Source organism: Argentina silus (genome assembly GCF_951799395.1).
Source record: "Argentina silus genome assembly, chromosome: 3".
Lineage (NCBI taxonomy): Eukaryota > Metazoa > Chordata > Actinopteri > Argentiniformes > Argentinidae > Argentina > Argentina silus.
The window spans coordinates 21143116-21162101 of NC_139657.1; the positions used below are offsets into that span (position 1 = coordinate 21143116).

The 18986-nt window shown below is 44.8% G+C and overlaps 2 protein-coding genes and 1 pseudogene across 3 annotated transcripts; all 3 read right to left on the minus strand.

Moving 5' to 3' along the window:
- Positions 1–845: 845 nt before the first annotated feature.
- On the minus strand, positions 846–3213 carry LOC310802221 (prolactin-like; annotated as a pseudogene). The gene is made up of 3 exons: positions 3206–3213; positions 1244–1424; positions 846–1140 (listed from the first exon to the last, which is right to left on the minus strand). The product of its transcript is annotated as a prolactin-like (transcript).
- Positions 3214–3842: 629 nt separating this feature from the next.
- On the minus strand, positions 3843–5460 carry szl (sizzled; the record flags this gene model as incomplete). Its single annotated transcript, XM_083666513.1, has 4 exons — positions 3843–4153; positions 4368–4460; positions 4656–4825; positions 5171–5460. The coding sequence occupies 4 exons, from the start codon at positions 5458–5460 to the stop codon at positions 3843–3845; spliced, it is 864 nt and encodes a 287-aa protein (XP_083522639.1).
- A 5184-nt stretch (positions 5461–10644) lies between these two features.
- On the minus strand, positions 10645–18799 carry mov10l1 (Mov10 like RNA helicase 1; the record flags this gene model as incomplete). Its single annotated transcript, XM_083666514.1, has 24 exons — positions 10645–10740; positions 10840–10980; positions 11113–11220; positions 11396–11545; positions 11729–11902; positions 12052–12198; positions 12377–12476; positions 12626–12747; positions 12962–13108; positions 13326–13507; positions 13682–13760; positions 13867–13964; positions 14057–14115; positions 14348–14439; positions 14651–14721; positions 14831–15008; positions 15166–15280; positions 15608–15802; positions 16742–17149; positions 17250–17375; positions 17612–17799; positions 17987–18099; positions 18182–18341; positions 18605–18799. The coding sequence occupies 24 exons, from the start codon at positions 18797–18799 to the stop codon at positions 10645–10647; spliced, it is 3444 nt and encodes a 1147-aa protein (XP_083522640.1).
- Positions 18800–18986: the final 187 nt, after the last annotated feature.

Here is an 18986-nt window from a genome sequence, read left to right on the forward strand (position 1 = left end):
TGAGAAACTTACAAACTTAAAGTAGACATATCATCTTTACAACAAACACAAAACTGTACAGGGATATTGTACTGCTTGTGGAAAAAGGACTTCAGAAATAAATCACGACTATCATCAAATAACAGTGTGCGAGCAGATCATAAGATGCTATGGCAGGCATGCAATGCTAGTGTCACATGCTAATTTGGGGTTCTTACTTGACCAAAGACAATACACTGGAAAGAGTGTGCACTGTAAGCATTTTCCATAAAGCGTTGCGTAACGCCTTCCTAGTGGAAGTTGGTAGTCGGACGGCTTGGCTAACAACTGTTAGCTAAGTTAAACAAACAGCATGATTTTAGGGATCCAAAGTTACGTTGCTGCTACACACTGACTACTGTTGAGCATGTGAGCTTTATTATTCAAGTCACTTTTCTCCTCAGTGGAAGGTTAAAACAACTCGATATATTGTATGTCAGGTTAGTTCGAAAACAAATGTTTTTCAAAATGTCCTTCGAGGACGATTTGCTGTGGATTTCTCATTTCCTTTAATTGGCCTATTGAGAACCTAGCTATACCACAATGACGCTTCAATATTAGCTGTTAGCAGCGTGACCACGAAATGCTAACTGTCTCTTGGATTGCATCTTATTCTTCCCCAATAGAATATGCAAATAGAACAACATGAATTCAAAAATGGCATCACATATGTATCAGTTACACAAGAATGCTATGCTAAGGCTGTGGTCTTAAGATGCTATGATAGGGATGCTATGCTAGGATGCTATGCTAAGGCTGTGGTCATAAGACGCTATGATAGGGATGCTATGCTAAGGCTGTGGTCATAAGACGCTATGATAGGGATGCTATGCTAGGATGTGGTCATATGATGACATGATAAGAATGCTATGCAAGGATGCTCTGCTAAGGGTGTGGTCTGGATGCCCCTGACAGCCCTGCTCGGGGAGAATGGTGCACTTGAGGATGCGGAGGTAGCTCTGGATCTTGTTGGAGTCTTGGCGAAAGCAGTAGAGCAGGAGATGGTGGTCTATAGAGCTAACCTCACCTCTCTCAGAGGAGGAGGGGGGGGGGGGGGGGGACCAGGGTGTCAGGGGAGGACAGGTCACTCAGAGAGTTACTGATCGCCTGCAGCAACTGCATCTGAGACAGGTAACACACACACACAGTATTTTTTCCTTGATTCCAGATACATTCACATACACTGACTGAAGTACATTAGAATTCTCTAGTAGCTGACTCCTACCTTCTCCGCCACTCACTCCACACCATTCTTCAGCTTCTGCACCATGTCACTCATCTCCGGATCCTTGTTGCTACTATAGTAGTTGAAGTTCTGCTGCTGCTGGGTCATGCTGTCGTGGAGCTGGGACAGTGGGTTGCCCCAGGCCCCCAGCAGTCTCAGGATCACCTCTGTCAACTCCTCTCTGTGTGAGCAGGATCCACATCACAATCACACACAGCAGTCTACAGTACACAGACCAGTGCAGCTAAGAGACTAGCACTGGTCACTAACAGAATACTGACTATGACCTGACCAGGCTGAGGACACACATAGGGTTTAAACACACACACACAGATATACAGTAACTTACTGATATACTACCACTTACTGCTAGTCTCTGCATTTTCCTTGCCATCTTCCTTCCTTGCACTTTCGTTTTTCTATGTGGTTCTTGCTGGGGAGGAAATGTTGTTCCTGTGAAACAATGATGTAAAAATAAATCATTTTCTTTCTTTTTTTAAGTATGCATAATCCCAAATAAATGGTTTAGTTTAAGGAAGTAGAAACAGACTAGATATTGTACCAGCATACCACAGTGCACGTCTGTATGCATCAAATTAATAATATGACTTCAGAGATGGAGACATACTGTAGTTCCCTATTAGCCCCATTAGTCTAGTGCAGCGTTTCCCAACCGCTGTGCCGCGGCACAGTAGTGTGCCGTGAGAGATCGTTGGGTGTGCCGTGAGAAATTATCCAATTTCACTTTTTTTTAAATTAACATTTATTAATTATTATCTGCAAATAAAATGTCATTGTCGAGTGTCTGTGCTGTAATATAGTGACTGGCAGAGTAATGTAATATTCGTCCGGGTGGCAGCAGGTAGCTAATTGCCTCGTTCCTTCTTAGAGACAAGAGTCGCATGCGACAGGTCGTGGTGACAGTGATGGAGAAGTTTTTAAAAAGGAAAAATGTAAACTCCGAACTGGGCCCTGGACAACATTCTGACCCAGGTGAAGGCCCTAGTATGAGTGGTGGTAAAAAGAAAGCAAAGATAGTGAGCTCGAGGCAATACAGCGAAAGCTATCTTCCAACAGCGCCATGGTGCCAAGCAGCTTAAACGCCATCTCCAAACGAAACACCCGTCGCTTCAAAACAAGCCAATGGACTATTTTGTTCGCCTGCGTGAAAACACAGAGAAACAGGCAACTTTTATGAGAAAAACCACAAAGGTAAATGAGAAAGCCCTCAAAGCTAGTTACCTAGTTGCTGAACTCGTAGCTAAATCAAAAAAGTCCCACTCTGTGGCAGAGACATTAATACTACCTGCCTGCAAAGCCATTGTCAACGAGATGCTCGGCCCTGACGCGGTTAAAGACATCGCTAAAGTCCCGCTCTCAGATAACACAATTGCCAGGCGTATTGATGACATGTGTACAGACATCGAAAGTCATGTTTTGGGAAAGATACGCATCAGTAGGAAATTTGCGTTGCAACTTGATGAGTCTACGGATATTAGTGGACATTCTCAGCTCTTGGCCAATGTGCGTTTTGTGGATGGAGATGCCATTAGAGAAAACGTCCTATTTTGCAAGGCACTGCCAGAAAAAACAACAGGAGAGGAAATGTATATAATATTGTAATTATATATACTGTATCAGGCTACAGTGTCATTTTGTAACATTTTTGGTTGGTGGTGTGCCGCAAGATTCTTCCAATGTAAAAAATGTGCCGTGGCTCAAAAAAGGTTGAAAAACACTGGTCTAGTGGACAATCCAGTCATTAATGAAGCATTAAAAAGAAAACTAGCATCCTAGTGTATTCATCATCTCATTAGCCGCATTCTCATTTGTCACTGTATTTTCCAAGGCTTGTCCGGTATGCATACTAAAAGGGTCACTCACAATCAAAACAATCAAGATCACGCTTTGTCCAACCTAATCAAATAAGATCTGTCCCTCAATTCGGTACCTCTCCCTTACAGTGCCATCTTGTGGTGACTACTATAGGAACTGCATCTACCAAAGCAAGATACTACAAAAGGACAGTGCTGCTATACATTTGATTTGACTTCTTATATTGAATAAAGCTCAACTGTTAATTGTAAGTGATTCTGTATATTATCATGAGTCAAGGGTTCAGCCATTTTGTGTGATTATCATTTGAATGACTTGACAATGGGAAACAGGTAAATATTGACCATTTATTGTCACATATTTTTCAACACACAAAACACATAAATACTGTATTATCGAACTAGAAAATAATACTTTACATTTAGCATTTCTATGTACAGTAGAGTGCATTCTATTACTGTGTGCTATAAGGGTTGAGAGTGAGTTAGCTACTCTGAATAAACAGCAGAGGGCAGCAGAGGGTAAGTGAGAGTCCAGCTCTAACACTAATATGCTTTTTGTGTTTTCCACCTTCTGGAGTCTGCAGGTCAGTAATATAATAACAATAATAACAAGAATCATATAATTCTGCCCTGGATTCCATCTCTTTTTGCCATTCAGAGAACACAACTTTCTTGAGTCAAGTCTTGTTTTGTGAGGCTACCCTTGAGTCACACAGATTCAGAGCTCATGTTTACAGAGTTTCTGTGCTGCATCAAGCCACTCAGCATTTGTGATGTTTCCACTTGCGAGTGGCTACTGCAATGTTGTTGTCCTTCTTGTGCCAGGGGAAGAGGTGGGTGAGGGCCAGGGTGCCATCGGGCTGCACAGCGCCCGTCAGCAAGTAGAGCTGTGCCCGCCCAGGGCGTACCAGGGTGTTGGTGCAGCGCGAGTTGATGAGGAGCCACTGCTGGAGGAGGTGCTGGGTATCGTAGGGCAGGAGAGGGCCCTGGCGGATAAACTCAACCCTGCCCTCCACCTCAAACTCTGGCTCCCCTGAGAGCAGGCGCCGACGAGAGAGCTTGGCTGTTACAGCTGAAAAAGAGAAGAAATGGAGAGTATGCTTCAGTTAAGACAGAAGTAGGCTACACCCAAAACTGTAAATGTGCATTGAGTAGCCTCCCTATACACACATACAAATAGACACTAGATCAATTCTCAAAATATATATAGTCATGGTATGTAAACAACACACACTATAGTGACAATATCCCACTATTTTGCTAGGTCATGTGAACATTCCACTTACCAAAGTCATCCTGACACAAGGCATCCAGTACTGTTTTCAGTGAGGGGAGCTCCTCCACAGAGGGGCAGGCTTGGCATGCAGGCTTAGGCAGTGCTGTAAGAGAAACAACACAGGTCAACACTACTACTCCGGAAACAATAACAATGGAAAACAGATTCCAACAGGAAATGTCTTCATTCATACCCACATATAACATTCTATTTATAAAATGGAAAATGTAGGGAACTCTAATGCTGATTTAAATAACTTTTTAAAGAATATTTTTAAGGAGCAATTGATGATACTGACCTTTCGCTAGGTGGCTGTTTTGTTTGGGGTGTGGGGTCAGACACATGTCCTCTTGGGCAGGGAAGCGGTCACAGTCCAGAGCCTCAGGCCAGGCATGACCCTGGCAGGCCAGCACCGGGGCACAGCTGTCCCTTACGGACATACACAGGCTGCGACACGGCTGGATAAACCTGGGGAGGGACAGAGACACTGTCAGACCAAGAGTGGACACTCAAAACAAGAACACTACAAATGAGTATTGATAGACTGAGGGTGAAAAAAAAAAGTAATAATCAACGTCCCATGATCTGTCCACCTGAGAGGACATAAGAGAGAATGGGAAGGAATTGGGGACAGAACCAAATAAAGAGTGAAGAGGAGAGACAGATGGAGGGACAGGAGAGAGAGCAAGAAAGAAAATAGGCAAACAAATACAGAGCAAAATAGAGAGACATCAAGTGAGACAGAAACAGAGAGAGACTGAGGAAACGGGGAGAAGAAGGACATGTGGTGATAAAACATAAGAGGATCCTTACGTGTCAAGGCAGACAGGGGCGATGAGAGAGCAGAGAAAGGCCTGGGCCTGGGGGTGGCATCCCGTCTGGAGCAGGGGCCGCCAGTCCTCCGAGCGGGGCACCACCTCACCCTCCAGGCTGCTGTGGCCCAGAAAGTTGGGCAGCCGCATCTCTGTGTAGCCCACGTCCTGGCACACACTCATCTTGTGGGGGATGGGCACACAGCGGGTTGACTGGCCCATATCGAATGTCAGGGCAGCCGGGCTCATGAGGACCATCAGCAGAACCAGGGTGAAAAAGACTAGAGCCATGGTGAAGAGAAGGGAAACTCAAAAGTCCTGAGAGTTCCAAGGGAAAGATTGGTGGATGCTGTTGTGGTTGTTGCTTGCTGTAGGAAGAATGGTAGCTCTCTGCTGACGGTCTTGCCCTTTATATACACCTAGTCCAGCCCCATCAGTCTGTTATCAACTACCTATCAAAGACCCTGAGACGACGTGTGAGGAGACAACAGCTTGTTTTGTGATGACTGCAGACAGGGAGGGGGGTTATAGGTGAATGGGGAGTGGGGGACGGGGTGCATTCAATGAGCAATCAAAAGCAAAGATTTCTCTGAGCAACACACATTATTCCCCAGTCTCTATCCCTTTTCTTTATGAAATGTACCCATTAACATTATGCATAGCTACTGTTTTACTATCCTATGTTTTATTATCCTCTGGGTTATCACATTTTTCCACTGCTGAAGTGATAGGTAGGTTAACTAGATACGGATACTTTCTATTCAAATTATTGTGAGAAAGTAGATCTATTTGTTTTTATGCTTAGAGTTCATATTCAACACAGGAGAAAGTTTCTTGAGGAGTTTTAGTCGACAGACTGGTAGTCTCCTCAATATAGCAAGGCTCTTTCATGTCTCTTTCTTTGCTAATTTGAGGGTTTCCTTAGAAGGGTCCTGATCAGAGCCTACCTCTCATTAGCAGACCAGTGTTTCTAGCTTACCTGGCTTTGATCTCACACCAGCTCACAGTCATATTCAAATGCTAAATGCTACCACTCAGCTACAGCTCTATACCTGGCTATATGCTACACTAACAGCAGCTTGAGACAGATACAAACCATTTGATACGATAGTTCCTGTAATGCAATATTGATCTTATATTGGCAAGTCAGTGTATTTGCTCTTTTTGCCCATATAATGCCATTTGAGTATATTATGGAGAAATGAGGTTATGTATTTTCTTATATGGTTCTTTAATTCATTGTCATTCATACTTCAAAAGCATCAGACTTCATTTAATGTCACTCACAATACTGTTTTTCTAAAGGGGATAGTTCCCTCTAAAATCACATTTCTGTGACTGTGATCCCCTTCCATTATATTGGAAAATGTGGAAGTGCAAGCTGCTAAATAACCTGGATAATGACTTAAAAGTGTCTTGGTGTATCGACTGTAGTGATACGTGGTTAATCATAGAAAATCGTTTTTAGAGTGAACTATCCCTTTAATGTAGAATAAATGTAGCCCTTCAAACATTGTAACAAAACCTGACTAACTACTGATAAAAGCATCTTATTTATATATTTTTTTTTAAAAACTGTTACATAGTGGCAACAGACAGACATCCTAGAATGCAGCTCACATCTCAGACAATTTCGAAATCTCGCACTGCGATGGTGACTGGTACAGGCACCGCTTCTAATGACGGTCTGGCCCGCTCCCTCTGTTGCTCCGTCTCTAAAGACATTCTACTTGTCTTATAATAGCAGAAAAGTACAGTAGTTGTGTAGATTCTCTCTGTCTCCACATTCAGATGTGTATCTCTGAATCCGCCTGGAGGGCTTCAGAAGAGTATGAGAGTATGGCCCTGGATCTCACAGGCCACTCACACACAAGACTGGGTGGCTGAGGCTGCAGACGTGCCAGGCTAGCCAAGCTAACCCCCCCCCCCCCCCCCCCCAAGCCCTCCAGTCTGGCTGGCCCCTTTCTCTCGCTCTCTCTCAGGTCTGTCTCCACTGCTTGTCTCCCCAGCCAAGCAGCCTCTTTTACAGCCTGATGAGTTGAGGCTGAGCCGGGGGTAGACGAGGAGAGTTATTGAGAGGGGCCTAACTGGGCAATTAGAGTCGCAGAACAATTTGGGAGAACAATGGGGCTGCGCGTTTAACAAGCTCCCCCTGCCATTATCCCAGCAGGGGTCTGTTTTTCTTCCTAATGGCCCCCCTACCCATCTGTAGACACTGTGTTTGTGTTGGTAATGTGTGGCCTGCCCTGCTGCCTCCTAATGGGGGACTATAGTGGGCACCTGTCTATCAAAGGCACAGACAAATAGGGAGTTACAGGCCCATAGAAGGCAGCCTCAGCACTACTCACTGCAAACCGCTGGCTAAAACAACTGTATTAGCATGCTAGCATAGTCTCATGGTGTAAATGGTTTAGTGGCAAAGTTACCCTGGGCTACCTCTCTCGGTATCAGCATTGTAATGAACCAGTGTTGCTCTCTGATATCTTTTCTAGAAAGGGCGCAGAGGCCCCTAAATCTGCAGACAGAGTTTCCATTGCTAATGAGTTCTATGTAAGCCAAAAGGCAGGAGGGGAAAAACAGATATAGGCAGGGCACCCTATTGAATGGTAGGGGAAATTGTAATGTAATGACAATTATTAGCGTTTACATATTTTCTCCATCTAGAAACACATGAATATCTTCATGAGACACATCCAGGAGTACAATAGGACAGCAGCACATCACCTGAGTCCAACATCAAAGAGAGGTTCTCAGGTAGGGAGGGGTGTATATGTGTGTGTGTGTGTGTGTGTGTGTGTGTGTGTGTGGTGGTGGGGGGGGGGTTAAGCTGGGTTCTATGGCAGCACAGCACATGCAGATAAAAGCTGTCTCCTCCCTGCCCATTAGAGTCTCATTGACTCTTACCCACCCCCAAACCTCATCCCTTCAACCCCCCCCCCCCCCCCCCCCCCCCCCCCCCTCTCGGGGCTCCACCAGGGCTGTGACTGTCACTGGAGACTGTCAGTAGCACTTAATTGTCACATCCAGTCTCCGGGCCTGTGGACAGACGCTGCCACACTGAGGTGTTTAGACCCAACTCTCCCGTCTCTCGCGGCCGTTGTGTTATGTAGCCTTATGCTGCTCATATGTGTCTGAGCAAATTTGAAGAGTACTAGAAAACATATGGTTGTTATCATCCAATACTAGACCATCGTTTACCATCACACTATCCTTCTCGGCCAACGGATTGCAGCCTATGAAACCAAACAGAGCTTTGTGTGTTGACCACTTTGGGCTGGACAAGAAGTTATACGAGTTCCATATCTAGGCTAAATAGTTATCCAGTGTTCCAAGGTTTTTTGTGTTTCTTTTTTTTTTTTGGGGGGGGGGGGGGGGGGGGGGTGTTGCTAAATTTGACATTGAGATCACTTGTTTGTTTTTTTTACTCACAATGGCTCCATAACAAATTAATACCTGATATAAATTACCCTTTCTATGCCAAAGCAATGGAAGAAAATGAAATTTGCAGTCACACAAACACCTCATCATCATCATCATATACAGTACTGGCCCAAAAATGGTAATTCCCATACTCTCTTACCATAATCTGATTCCTCGTTTGAAACAGAGTCCAAATGGTGTGTCTGTAAACAACCTTGTATTGGTACCAATCCCAGATAGTAGAGTCAAATGCTAATGGGGAGTTAGCAGTTTTAGAGACACCATTTGATCTTGAATCACAGCACAGACTTGGAATGTTGCACATGAATAAGGGGAGTGGTTTCTAAAATGGATATTCTTAGCATTTGGATCCTTCATGCAAATCCGGATGTTTATATTTTGTTAAGAGACATGGCTAACCAAATCAATACTCCATGTGAGGTCAATTCGATGCTGATATAGCCCTCAATGGCTACAATGTCTTCTGTGGAATGCGGCCAATGTCCTTTTTAATCAATAACATGTATTTTAAATGTGCACCAGTCAGGTTGTAGGTCTGCACATAGCACCATCTCTGCTGCTTCCCTAGTTATACTGTAAATTACATTGTGATCTCTTTGGATAAGAAACAGCATTGTGCAGCCCTCTATATTGACCTCTCCAAGGCTTTTGATATGGTTGGTCATGCCCTCCTATTACAGAGGTCATTTGCAATTGGTTTCAAAATTACCTGCAGGATAGGATTCAATGCATTTCAGTCTAGTTTTCTCAATGTTAACAAAAGGTGTTACACACAAGGTTCGATTCTAGGTCCACTGCTGTTGGGCATCGGCAAAAATAATGTTGGTTGTCCTTGAACAATTGTAAATTGCATCTATGCGCTGATGATACTGTTGTCTACTCCTCTGCCTCCTCAGTTCAGTAGGTTATTCTTGACCTTCAGCAAGGTTTTGATTCTATTCAAGAATCGTTAATTGATCTTAAGCTGGTGCTGAATGAGGACAAAACTAAATGTGTGTTTTTCTCTAGATCCCGTAATATTGATTACAAGCTCCTGAAAGGAGCCCAAAATGAACATTATAAGGACCATTACAACATTTGGACAGATAATAAACAGTAGATTGTGCAGCCAACCCTCCTCCCTGTCCTCGACTATGGCGACACAAGTTACATGCACACAGCCTCGGTTCTCAAGATTCTGTTCTGTATCACTGCTCTGCGGTTCATCTCCAGGGATAGTTTCTACACCCACCATTGTATTTTGTATCAGTCTGTGGGTTGGTTCGACTTTGCCTGCTACTTTTTAATGTCCCACGGATGTCTACAGAATTGGGAAAAAATTGGATGGAACACTTAGTCCATTACACTTGTTTTAAGTCCTTGGTTAGGGACCAGCTCAGAGTCTTATTTTAATAATTGAAGTGTGTATTTAGTATTTTATTGTGTTGTGTTTATAAGGTGTTGTTTTGTTATCATATTTGTATTGCAAACAAGCCACACCTGAAAGAGACATTGGTCTCAGTGTGTCTTTCTGTATAAATAATGGTTAAATAAAAAAAAAAACGTAAAATCATAGCCCAATAAGGACATACAATCAAACAGCATCAGAGATGTAGTACTATCATATTTATTTCTGCCACCCAGTGGACTGCATGATAACTACATCTGGAGTTTGCTCACAGCAGTTATACCATGAGTACACTTCCCTGAGACAGTCATCTTTACAAACCAGTTCACACCAGTTTTTTCCCACTGATTAACATATAATATGCAGCACACTGTATACAGGAACAATTTACAGAGCCAAGTCATGGCAATGTAAAGAATGAAAGAAACATCATAATAGGCCTGCTAGTCTGGAAGTGCAGGGCTGCTGAGCAGCAGTGAAGGTGGCACAATCTTACAAACTCTCTTTCTCTCTCGCAGCTCTGAGGAGAAAATAAGATATGAGGCCTTGGTCATTGATGGAAAAAAGTTAAAGCTACAGTATATCTCAGAGTGACTTTTAATTCCACTTCAATATAGAGTGGTTGTAAAAAAGCAGACACTCTGACCCTACCTGTGTGAAGCCCTGAGAGAGGGAGGGGGGTCACAGCCCAGGAACGCCCCATTCTCAAAAGAGTACTGCAGCAGAGCGCTGAAGCATGGATCCTACAGGAAAATAAACAATAATGACTGACACACTGTGGTTTATAAAAACCAATATTCACACGTGCAATTCTGCTATTAAAACACCCAGGGCTTTCTGACCTTGATGAGAACGTGTGGGTTACCCACGACGATGAGCAGGGCTTTTGGACGTGTGATGGCCACGTTGAAGCGCTTGGGGTTGGCCAGGAAGCCCAGGATGTTTTGCAGGTCATCGCCCAATACCGCCTCATTAGACCGCACCTACGTCAGCAAGACAATATACAGTCACACATACAGGCCATTCTTACATAGTAGGCCATAGGAGACATATAAGGAAGCTATGAGTCAAATAACTCAGGAGTGAGTGTGCAGTGCAGAGGGGGAAATGTTTACCGTGGACAAGATAATGACCAGGTACTCCTGGCCCTGGAACTCTTCCACAGAGCCCACCTTGATGTCAAACAGACCCACCCTGTGGAGTAGCACACGGATCTTCTCAGACTGACGGAGAGAGAGGAAACAAAGATGGAGGTCAGTTAGAGAAAAGAGTCCACTATACTGGTTGGGACAGAACGATGAACTGTTCATATGCTGTTTGATGCCTTTGAAGGCATACTAGGGAAATTACAGAAAAGAACAGGCCCTTCTTGTCGACAGCTAAATGGTGCAGTCTTACTTGTTTCCTGTAGGGGGCAATGATGCCTATGTCTGCGGCGGCAACAGGGTTGTAGAGCTTCTTGGCCAGCTGGCAACAGTAGAGCATCACCTGCACAGCCTCTCCAGGGTTGAACCAGGAAGGGTTGTTGCCTTCCCTCATCTCAGTGCCCTGAGAGAGAAGAGACAACTGGCATGTATTTAGTTATAAAGGGTATACCTATGCCCTGTGCCATCTACACAGGAGAAACCATGTCTTCGGTCCATATTCGATGGACAAAGAAAAAGAGGAAGGAGAGAGAGAGAGAGAGAGAGAGAGAGAGAGAGAAAAGACAGACAGACAGACACCACTCACCCTGACACCATGAAAGATAAAGGGGAAGCCCTTGGTGGGTAGTTTGCTCCAGTGGCAAAGGGAGTCCACTACAGCCCTCTGGGCACGGACACACAGCTCCCCCTTGTAGAACAGCTTGGAGGGTAGCGACAGAAGGGCCTCATGAGATCTGTAGTTGTACATCAGCTTGGTCACCTGGAGGAGGGAAAGGACAACATGAGAATGCAAGGAGAATCCATTCATATACTACACAACACATTACACAATGATCAACTTTTAACTTGTATTTCCAGCTGGTGGGTTTAACCTGTGTTAGGGATATCACTGATGGTGTGTGTACTCACTAGCACTGGGTTGTAACCCCCCTCTTCTCGTGAGTAGAGTGGGTTAGCCATAAGTCTCTCCAGCAGGGACACACCCAGCCCAAATGCTGACGCTAGCTTGGACTTCACCACTGGACCCAGCTGGCAGGGGTCTCCGGCCAGAACTATCTAGAATGAGCGGGGAGGGGTATTAAAAAATATATATAAGTTACTCCATTATCAGGGACCAGATATTAAAGTCAGATACATCTGGGGATATGCAATGTTTCTGCAGTTCTGTGGTTAGTCACCACAGTGTGGTGTGGTCATCTTGACCATCTTGTGTTCAGGGTTTGGTCTAACCTACCTGGCCGTCTCTCTCTGACAGGAGTCCCAGGGGGATCAGTGCCTCAGGCTCAGTGGCCTGGCCAGCCTCATCCAGGAACACATGGGTGAAATGACCCACCCTGAAGAAACAACTATGACCTCACATGGCTGAATCAACTATATGCATTTCAAAATTGTAAAATAAAAACAATTCATGAATTGTTGTTCATTCATGAATTAGTACACAGAAGTTTCCATTTAAAAGTGAACTCAAGAGGCGTTCCCTTACTGCAGGCTGATCTGGTAGAACATTCCAGCACTGGAGCAGGTGCTGACCACTATCCTGTGGAAGGAGGCGTGGCGGATGTCCTCCCCGGCCCGCGAGTACTGCCTCAGAACCTCTGTGATGGACTGAAGAAGAAGGGGAGAGAGACACTCAGGTTGTGTTTCAATGTCTACACTACCATACTACTTAGAATGAAGCAATGTATTAGCTGTGACTGCTATGTGGTGATGCTAGGGTTGGGTAGATTTTGGTTTATAGCCCCTGAGACACAGTGTCTGAGGTAAATAAAATAATTTAAAAAAAGAAAAAGAATATTCTAATTCTGCGTCGATGCAGTACCTCCCCTTGCCTGCAGGAGGCGTTGACACGTGCCAGGCTGGCTGCGTTCAGGAAGCCACTGTTGTGGAGGCGAAGGCAGATGAGGTCAGCGGCACTGTTGGAGGGGGTGCACACCAGCACACGGCTACTGGGCAGACGGTGATACACCTGGGAGAACACATTTACACTCATTCTCCAGGGAGAATATTCATATCTATTGTAATAACTTGAAGAAGCTCAAAATAAAGGACAACTGAGAGAAACACAAAACCCAATGTTTGGCAATTTTATGTTTGGCAAATAGAAAAGCACTTTGGGGTGTGGAGATAAGAACATAGTTAACGAATACTGTAATAGAGTGTTTTTCAGGTCTGTGTATGCCTACCTGCAGTATAGCCTCTATGAGGGTGATGGTCTTGCCCGTGCCCGGAGGTCCAAACAAGACATAGGGAGTGGGCCGGCACTTTCCCGCCAGGATATGCTTCACAGCCTCCTTCTGCGAGGGGTTCAGTAGGTGGTTGAAGAACTGGCCTGGGTTTGGAATGGGTTGAGATTGTGTCTTGCAGTCTGAGTGAAATGAGAGGAGATCACCTGTCAATAATTCAGTGAGCCACCCCAGACTAAGCTTGAGCTGGACTATCAGCTATGATGCTATTCAGGTTCAGCAAACTTCATCAGCTGTAGTAATGACAATACAGGGAATATGTATACTTAAAGTCTCCATGTCCAAATCCCTCTTACCATTTTTAGTCTGTGTAGCCTTTGACAGCATGTCGATGGAGATGCTTGAGGTCTTCTTCCCATCTTCTGCAGGGGCTCCCTGGGAGTAAATATATAATAGATAAAGAGGCAAAGATTGAAGAGCTTTTACAACAGTACTTTGACTGATTCAGTCTGAGGTCCAGCGCTGCCTCAGCTTCTCTCACTTTGTTTTCCTCTGTGGTCTTTTCTTTCTCTATCTCCTCTTGACCCCACTCTCCTGTCCACAGAGGGGCCTGTAGAATCACAGCACTGGGGAAGAGAACTAGGCCAAAGAGAAGCGAGGGAAAACAATTACTCCGGGGCTTGCTGGAAAAAGGTATTGAAAACGGGACAAATTGAAAATCAAAAGCTCACCATTCTTGCCAAAAAGTTTAGTCTGGTCAAGAGCTAGGTGGCATCGCCTCATGGTCAACCTGTTAACACAAGGATGATGAAACACGACACAATAAAACTTAATTGGGCGGTTTCCCCACACACAGATGTAATCCTAAGTAGCATGTTCGATGGAGATATCCTATTAAAAAATGCTGTTTCGGTCCAGGACTAAGCTTAATCTGTGTCCTGGGAATCAGTCCTGTGAGTTCTCAGCGCAAAGACACTAGCTGAGGGGCAGTAAAGACACAAGTGTGTCATGCCACAAGTTACCTGTTGAAGGAGAACTCCACATCGAGAGGCTCTCCCAGGTAGCCGTGATGAAACTCTGTGTTCACTCTTAGGCTCACATCCTCATCACTGATCTGTGGATGAGGCCAGTTGGGAAAGATAGACAATTTATACACAGCATACAACACAAGAAAAGAATGAGTTGACTATGGGCAGATACTAGCATAACGAGCGTCAAATTCAGCCAATGTTATATGGTGGGAATTACAAGAAGAGACCATTTATTTACATTCTCATCCTAAAAAAAAATATGTAAAAAGTTATAAATCAAAAATCTTACAGTACCTCTGTGACATAACCAATGTACTCCATCACCACACCACCAGTCAGTGGCCTTTTCAATGCCACTCTGTCACCTGAGGAGAAGACAAAACACAGCAAATCTCATATGCCACAGTAAGGTCCATAACTCGCCATTAGCCACTAAAGTTACCACGGAGGGCAACACTCTGGCCCTTCACTCACCTATGAAGAGACTGGGCCTACCCTCTGCCAGGCCCAGCACCTCTAGATGCAGATAGACAGCTCCCTTCCTGAGGAGGGCGCCACTGAGGCTGAACTCCCTGAGCTCCCTCTCAGCCTGCAGCTCCTCCAGCCAGAGCAGGGCCGAGAAACGGGGATGTACGTTGGCCTGGGACAAGGTCTGGGAGAGAGGGAGAGTTATAAGATGGTGAAGAGAAGGTGGAGTGGAAGAGTCAACATGAGTCACATGAGACTGATGAAAGATATCCCTGTAGGACTTGCTGTTGATTAAGGCAGGCTCTAGTCTGTAAAATGTGGTGCCTTTGTGGTTCACTCACTTCTCCTAAACATGGCTGGGCCACCAGGACATCGTTCTGGGCCTCAACACAGTCCCGTAGGGCCTGGGGCAAAGGGTAGTTCCCCAGGAAATTAGGCAGGTGACGCTTTGTGAGCCTGTAAAATCATAGAACCACTAATAAATACTTTAAAGAGCGGTTAGAGGAGGGGTCATCAGCAAATACCTTTATCCAGCTTCAAAAGGACAGTGGTCTATGAATAATTCAACAGAGTGGATCAACCTGCCATCATTCAACAAAGCCATCACAGGTGCAGTAACTAAAGTTGAAAAATAATAGAATGTAACATTGTTATCAAACTGAAGCCATCTGTCTTTGGTTTCACCTTAGGCACAGAGCAGTTAAACATATCCGAAATATTGTTAATTGTTGAGACTTGTGGACTGACAACATGGTTGATGGACAGAGCCAGGGTGCAGTTTACCTATGAGTTGGCGTTGCGGGTATCACAGTGACCACTTGGGTGTGCTGTGGTATGGGTAGTGGGGCTGCGGGGCAGTAGGGGGCGAAAGGCTGGAGCAGGCTCTCTTCCTTGCTGTCCACTGTCACCTCCAAGCGCCTCCCAATGGAGAAGGATGGGAAGTGCAGCAGCAGCAGCTCTGAGCAGCGCCCCAAGTTTCTGAACAAATAGGAGAGTTGTTTACTTAGACTACTACTATACAGACAAATACAAGAAAAGCATGTTGGCTACATCTGAGGGTACATAGACACACAGACAAACTGAGTAAATGGAGAGGAACAAAACGGCTCAGGAATGCTACCCTGAGGTCTGGGAAGACTTACAAAAATCTACAAAGTTGAATGGCGGAGAGGAAAAAGCACAGTCGATGGGACATAATCTTACTCTACAAAATTGGTCTATAACCAAGTGGCCAAAAAAAATCTGTAATGGAAAATAATCTTTTTCATATCCATAATTGTGTTTGCAACAATGAATTCAAGTGATGCAGCAAAAAAAGTGGCTGGAAATGTGTTTATTTGGTTTTACTACAAAGCATCACGTTTAGTGCAAATCCAGCACATGCAAGGCAGTTTCACCATCCCTCGTGTGTAGAATAGTGGTAGCTGCATCATGTTATGGGTATGTTGGTAGTGACCTCCTAATCCACACAGTGCGTAATTGATTCCTATGCAAATAAGAGACTATAAAAACAAAAGATATTCATTCCGAAATCACGTTAACTATTATTCTTGCACTCAGATGGACTCCAAGTCCAACTTGTTGAAGACATTTTTGCATTTGAGCAAAGGGTTTGCATTTGAGTGTCATAGCAAAGGGTCTGAATAGATGAGGTATTTCTGTATTTCAATTTTAAAACAATTGCAAACATTTCTAAAAACATGTTTTCGCTTTGTCACATGGGGTATTGTGTGTGGATTGATGGCAACATTCTTTTTAAATCCATTTTAAATTGAGTCTATAACACAACAAAATGTGGAAAAAGTGAATACTTTCTGAAGCCACTGTGTGTGTGTGTGTGTGTGTGTGTGTATGTGTGTGTATATATATATATATATTATGTATAAGATTACATCGTAGCAGTTAAGTGAGACTTACTTGGCTCGGCAGCCCACTCTGACAGATACCTTCTCCCCTGGCGCAATCTCTACGTCTCTCTCCTCTGTCCGTATCGCAGGCTTTGGAACATCCTCATCATTTTCTACAGTCTCTACATCTCCCTCTAATTCATTTCTCTCCGTCCCATGACCATTCACTTGTCTAGTAGGTCCAGCCATTGGGTAGAGTCCAGGACCCAGTATGGGGTTGCGCTTGGCGGAGAGGTAGGAGTGTGCAGGGCCCTGGATCCCTCCATAGAGGATTTGTGTCAGACCAGGCTTCTGCAAGAGCCCCTTTCTCTGTCCAGGTGAAGCAGGCTCACTCACAGGCCCTAAGGTGAACTGCTCCTCTGAGTCCCATCCACCAAACTCACAACACTTGAACCTGTGGGTTTCAGAGCCTCGGTTCCTGTGAAGAGAAAGAGGAATATGCACCATAGCTTGAGGGAGAAGAACATTATATGATGTATTGTATGAAATACAGATAGACACTCCCAAGGCTCACTCACTGTATCCAAACCACTAGCTCCCGGCTCTCCCCCAGCAGCAGAGCCCCAAAGCAGGTCTTGTCACTGACCACCAGGCCCCCCTTTTCCTCCAGGAGACTCTGGATCTCAACCTCAGGGATGATGGATCTAGCAGCATTCATACTGTCAGCATACAAGGACCATAAAAGTATGTGTGTGTGGGTTATGATAATAAAGATCAGCTACAAGCATTATGAGCATTCATCCAGAGATCTCAACCATCAAGGACTGTGTAAATGCATGGGTAGCTGAATATGTATCTTTTCATATATTTAACCCTTATTTTACATTATGAATGCATGGCTGGTTCCCAGAATGTCCCCATGGATGTTGGTTGTTGTTACCTGTGCTCGCTGGGGGCCATACACAGAGCCCTCCAGCAGTAGAAGGACTGGCTGCTCTCCACCACCACCAGGCTAACCACATCCCCGGGGGAGGGCCGGTACTCGGCTGGGAGCAGCAGGGAGTCCAGGCTGAAGAACACACTGTCCTCCACCACCCCACTGCTGCCAAACACACTGGACACACGCACCTGGGGACGAAGGAGGGGGGTAATGTGGAGAGGTCTTCATAAGGACCGGACATTACTGTGGACTTGAGGTTGATTGTTTTGAAAGGGCACACAAATACATATAGGCATGTTGCTATTCTCTGAGTTACGTTAAAATGTAAGCATCATTATAATTAGTTGATGGATGGGTTTTGGAAGAGAGACTAACTTGGTCCATACGGCGGTACCGTAAGGGTGCTACAGATCGGGCCTGGCTGCTCCACTGGGTGGGACTAATAAAGTACTGGGCCTGGACCCAGTCCCCTTTCATTGGTTCAAAACCTGATGGAAAGGAAGGAGGTATTGAGATACGGCAGCATGAAATAAGAAACAAATTACTGCATTTGTGGCAGGCTGACCGTACCTTCACAGAGGGCATGGCGTGGAAAGAATGTGGTCTGGTTGATAAAACCACCATCCCTGTCTAATGATGTCACAGTGCCAATCAGAGATCGCAGCTGGCTACTGTCTGCCTCCAGGGAGGCTCTTCCTCCATCCTCCCATGCGTCAGCATTTTTCTCCACCTTTTAAAGGCAGGCCACAGGAGTGATACAAAGTCAAAAAATAGGTATGTCTTAATGTTACATTACCAACTTTCCTCATAACATGAGGTAGAAGAAATTCAGCGGAAATGTATTCGGTCCGTTCTTCCTCCATTGGTTATAAGGGACACAATGCCGTATATTTGTAGCCTTTGCATTGAGTAAAGGACTCTCACATTCTGACACAGTATCTAAAATATATGGTACAGTTATATAGAGCAAGGCCTTTAGTCATAGATTCTCACCCTCAGTGCTCTCCATCCACCTTGGGCTCTGTCTCTCACTGCTATGCCATTGACAGCGTCCCCTACTCGCAGTGGCACCCCACCCAGCACCTCTCCAGTGGTAAAGTAGACAGCATCGTCAATCATGCCGTAGTCCTGACACAGCAGCGTCACCTCACCGCCCCGCAGGTGGCGGATCTCTTCCGTAGCTGCCATACCAAATCACACACATGAAGTTTATCTGCCTTTCGAATGGATTGTCATCATTAAGTGTTTAATGACATTTTCTGGATTATGATCATTGAAAGGCTTTAATTAAGCAGTTTTATACATTTGTATACATTATAGGATCTCTCCCATTCTGATATGAGACGTGAATTTTTTTATTTGCTTTTGATTGACA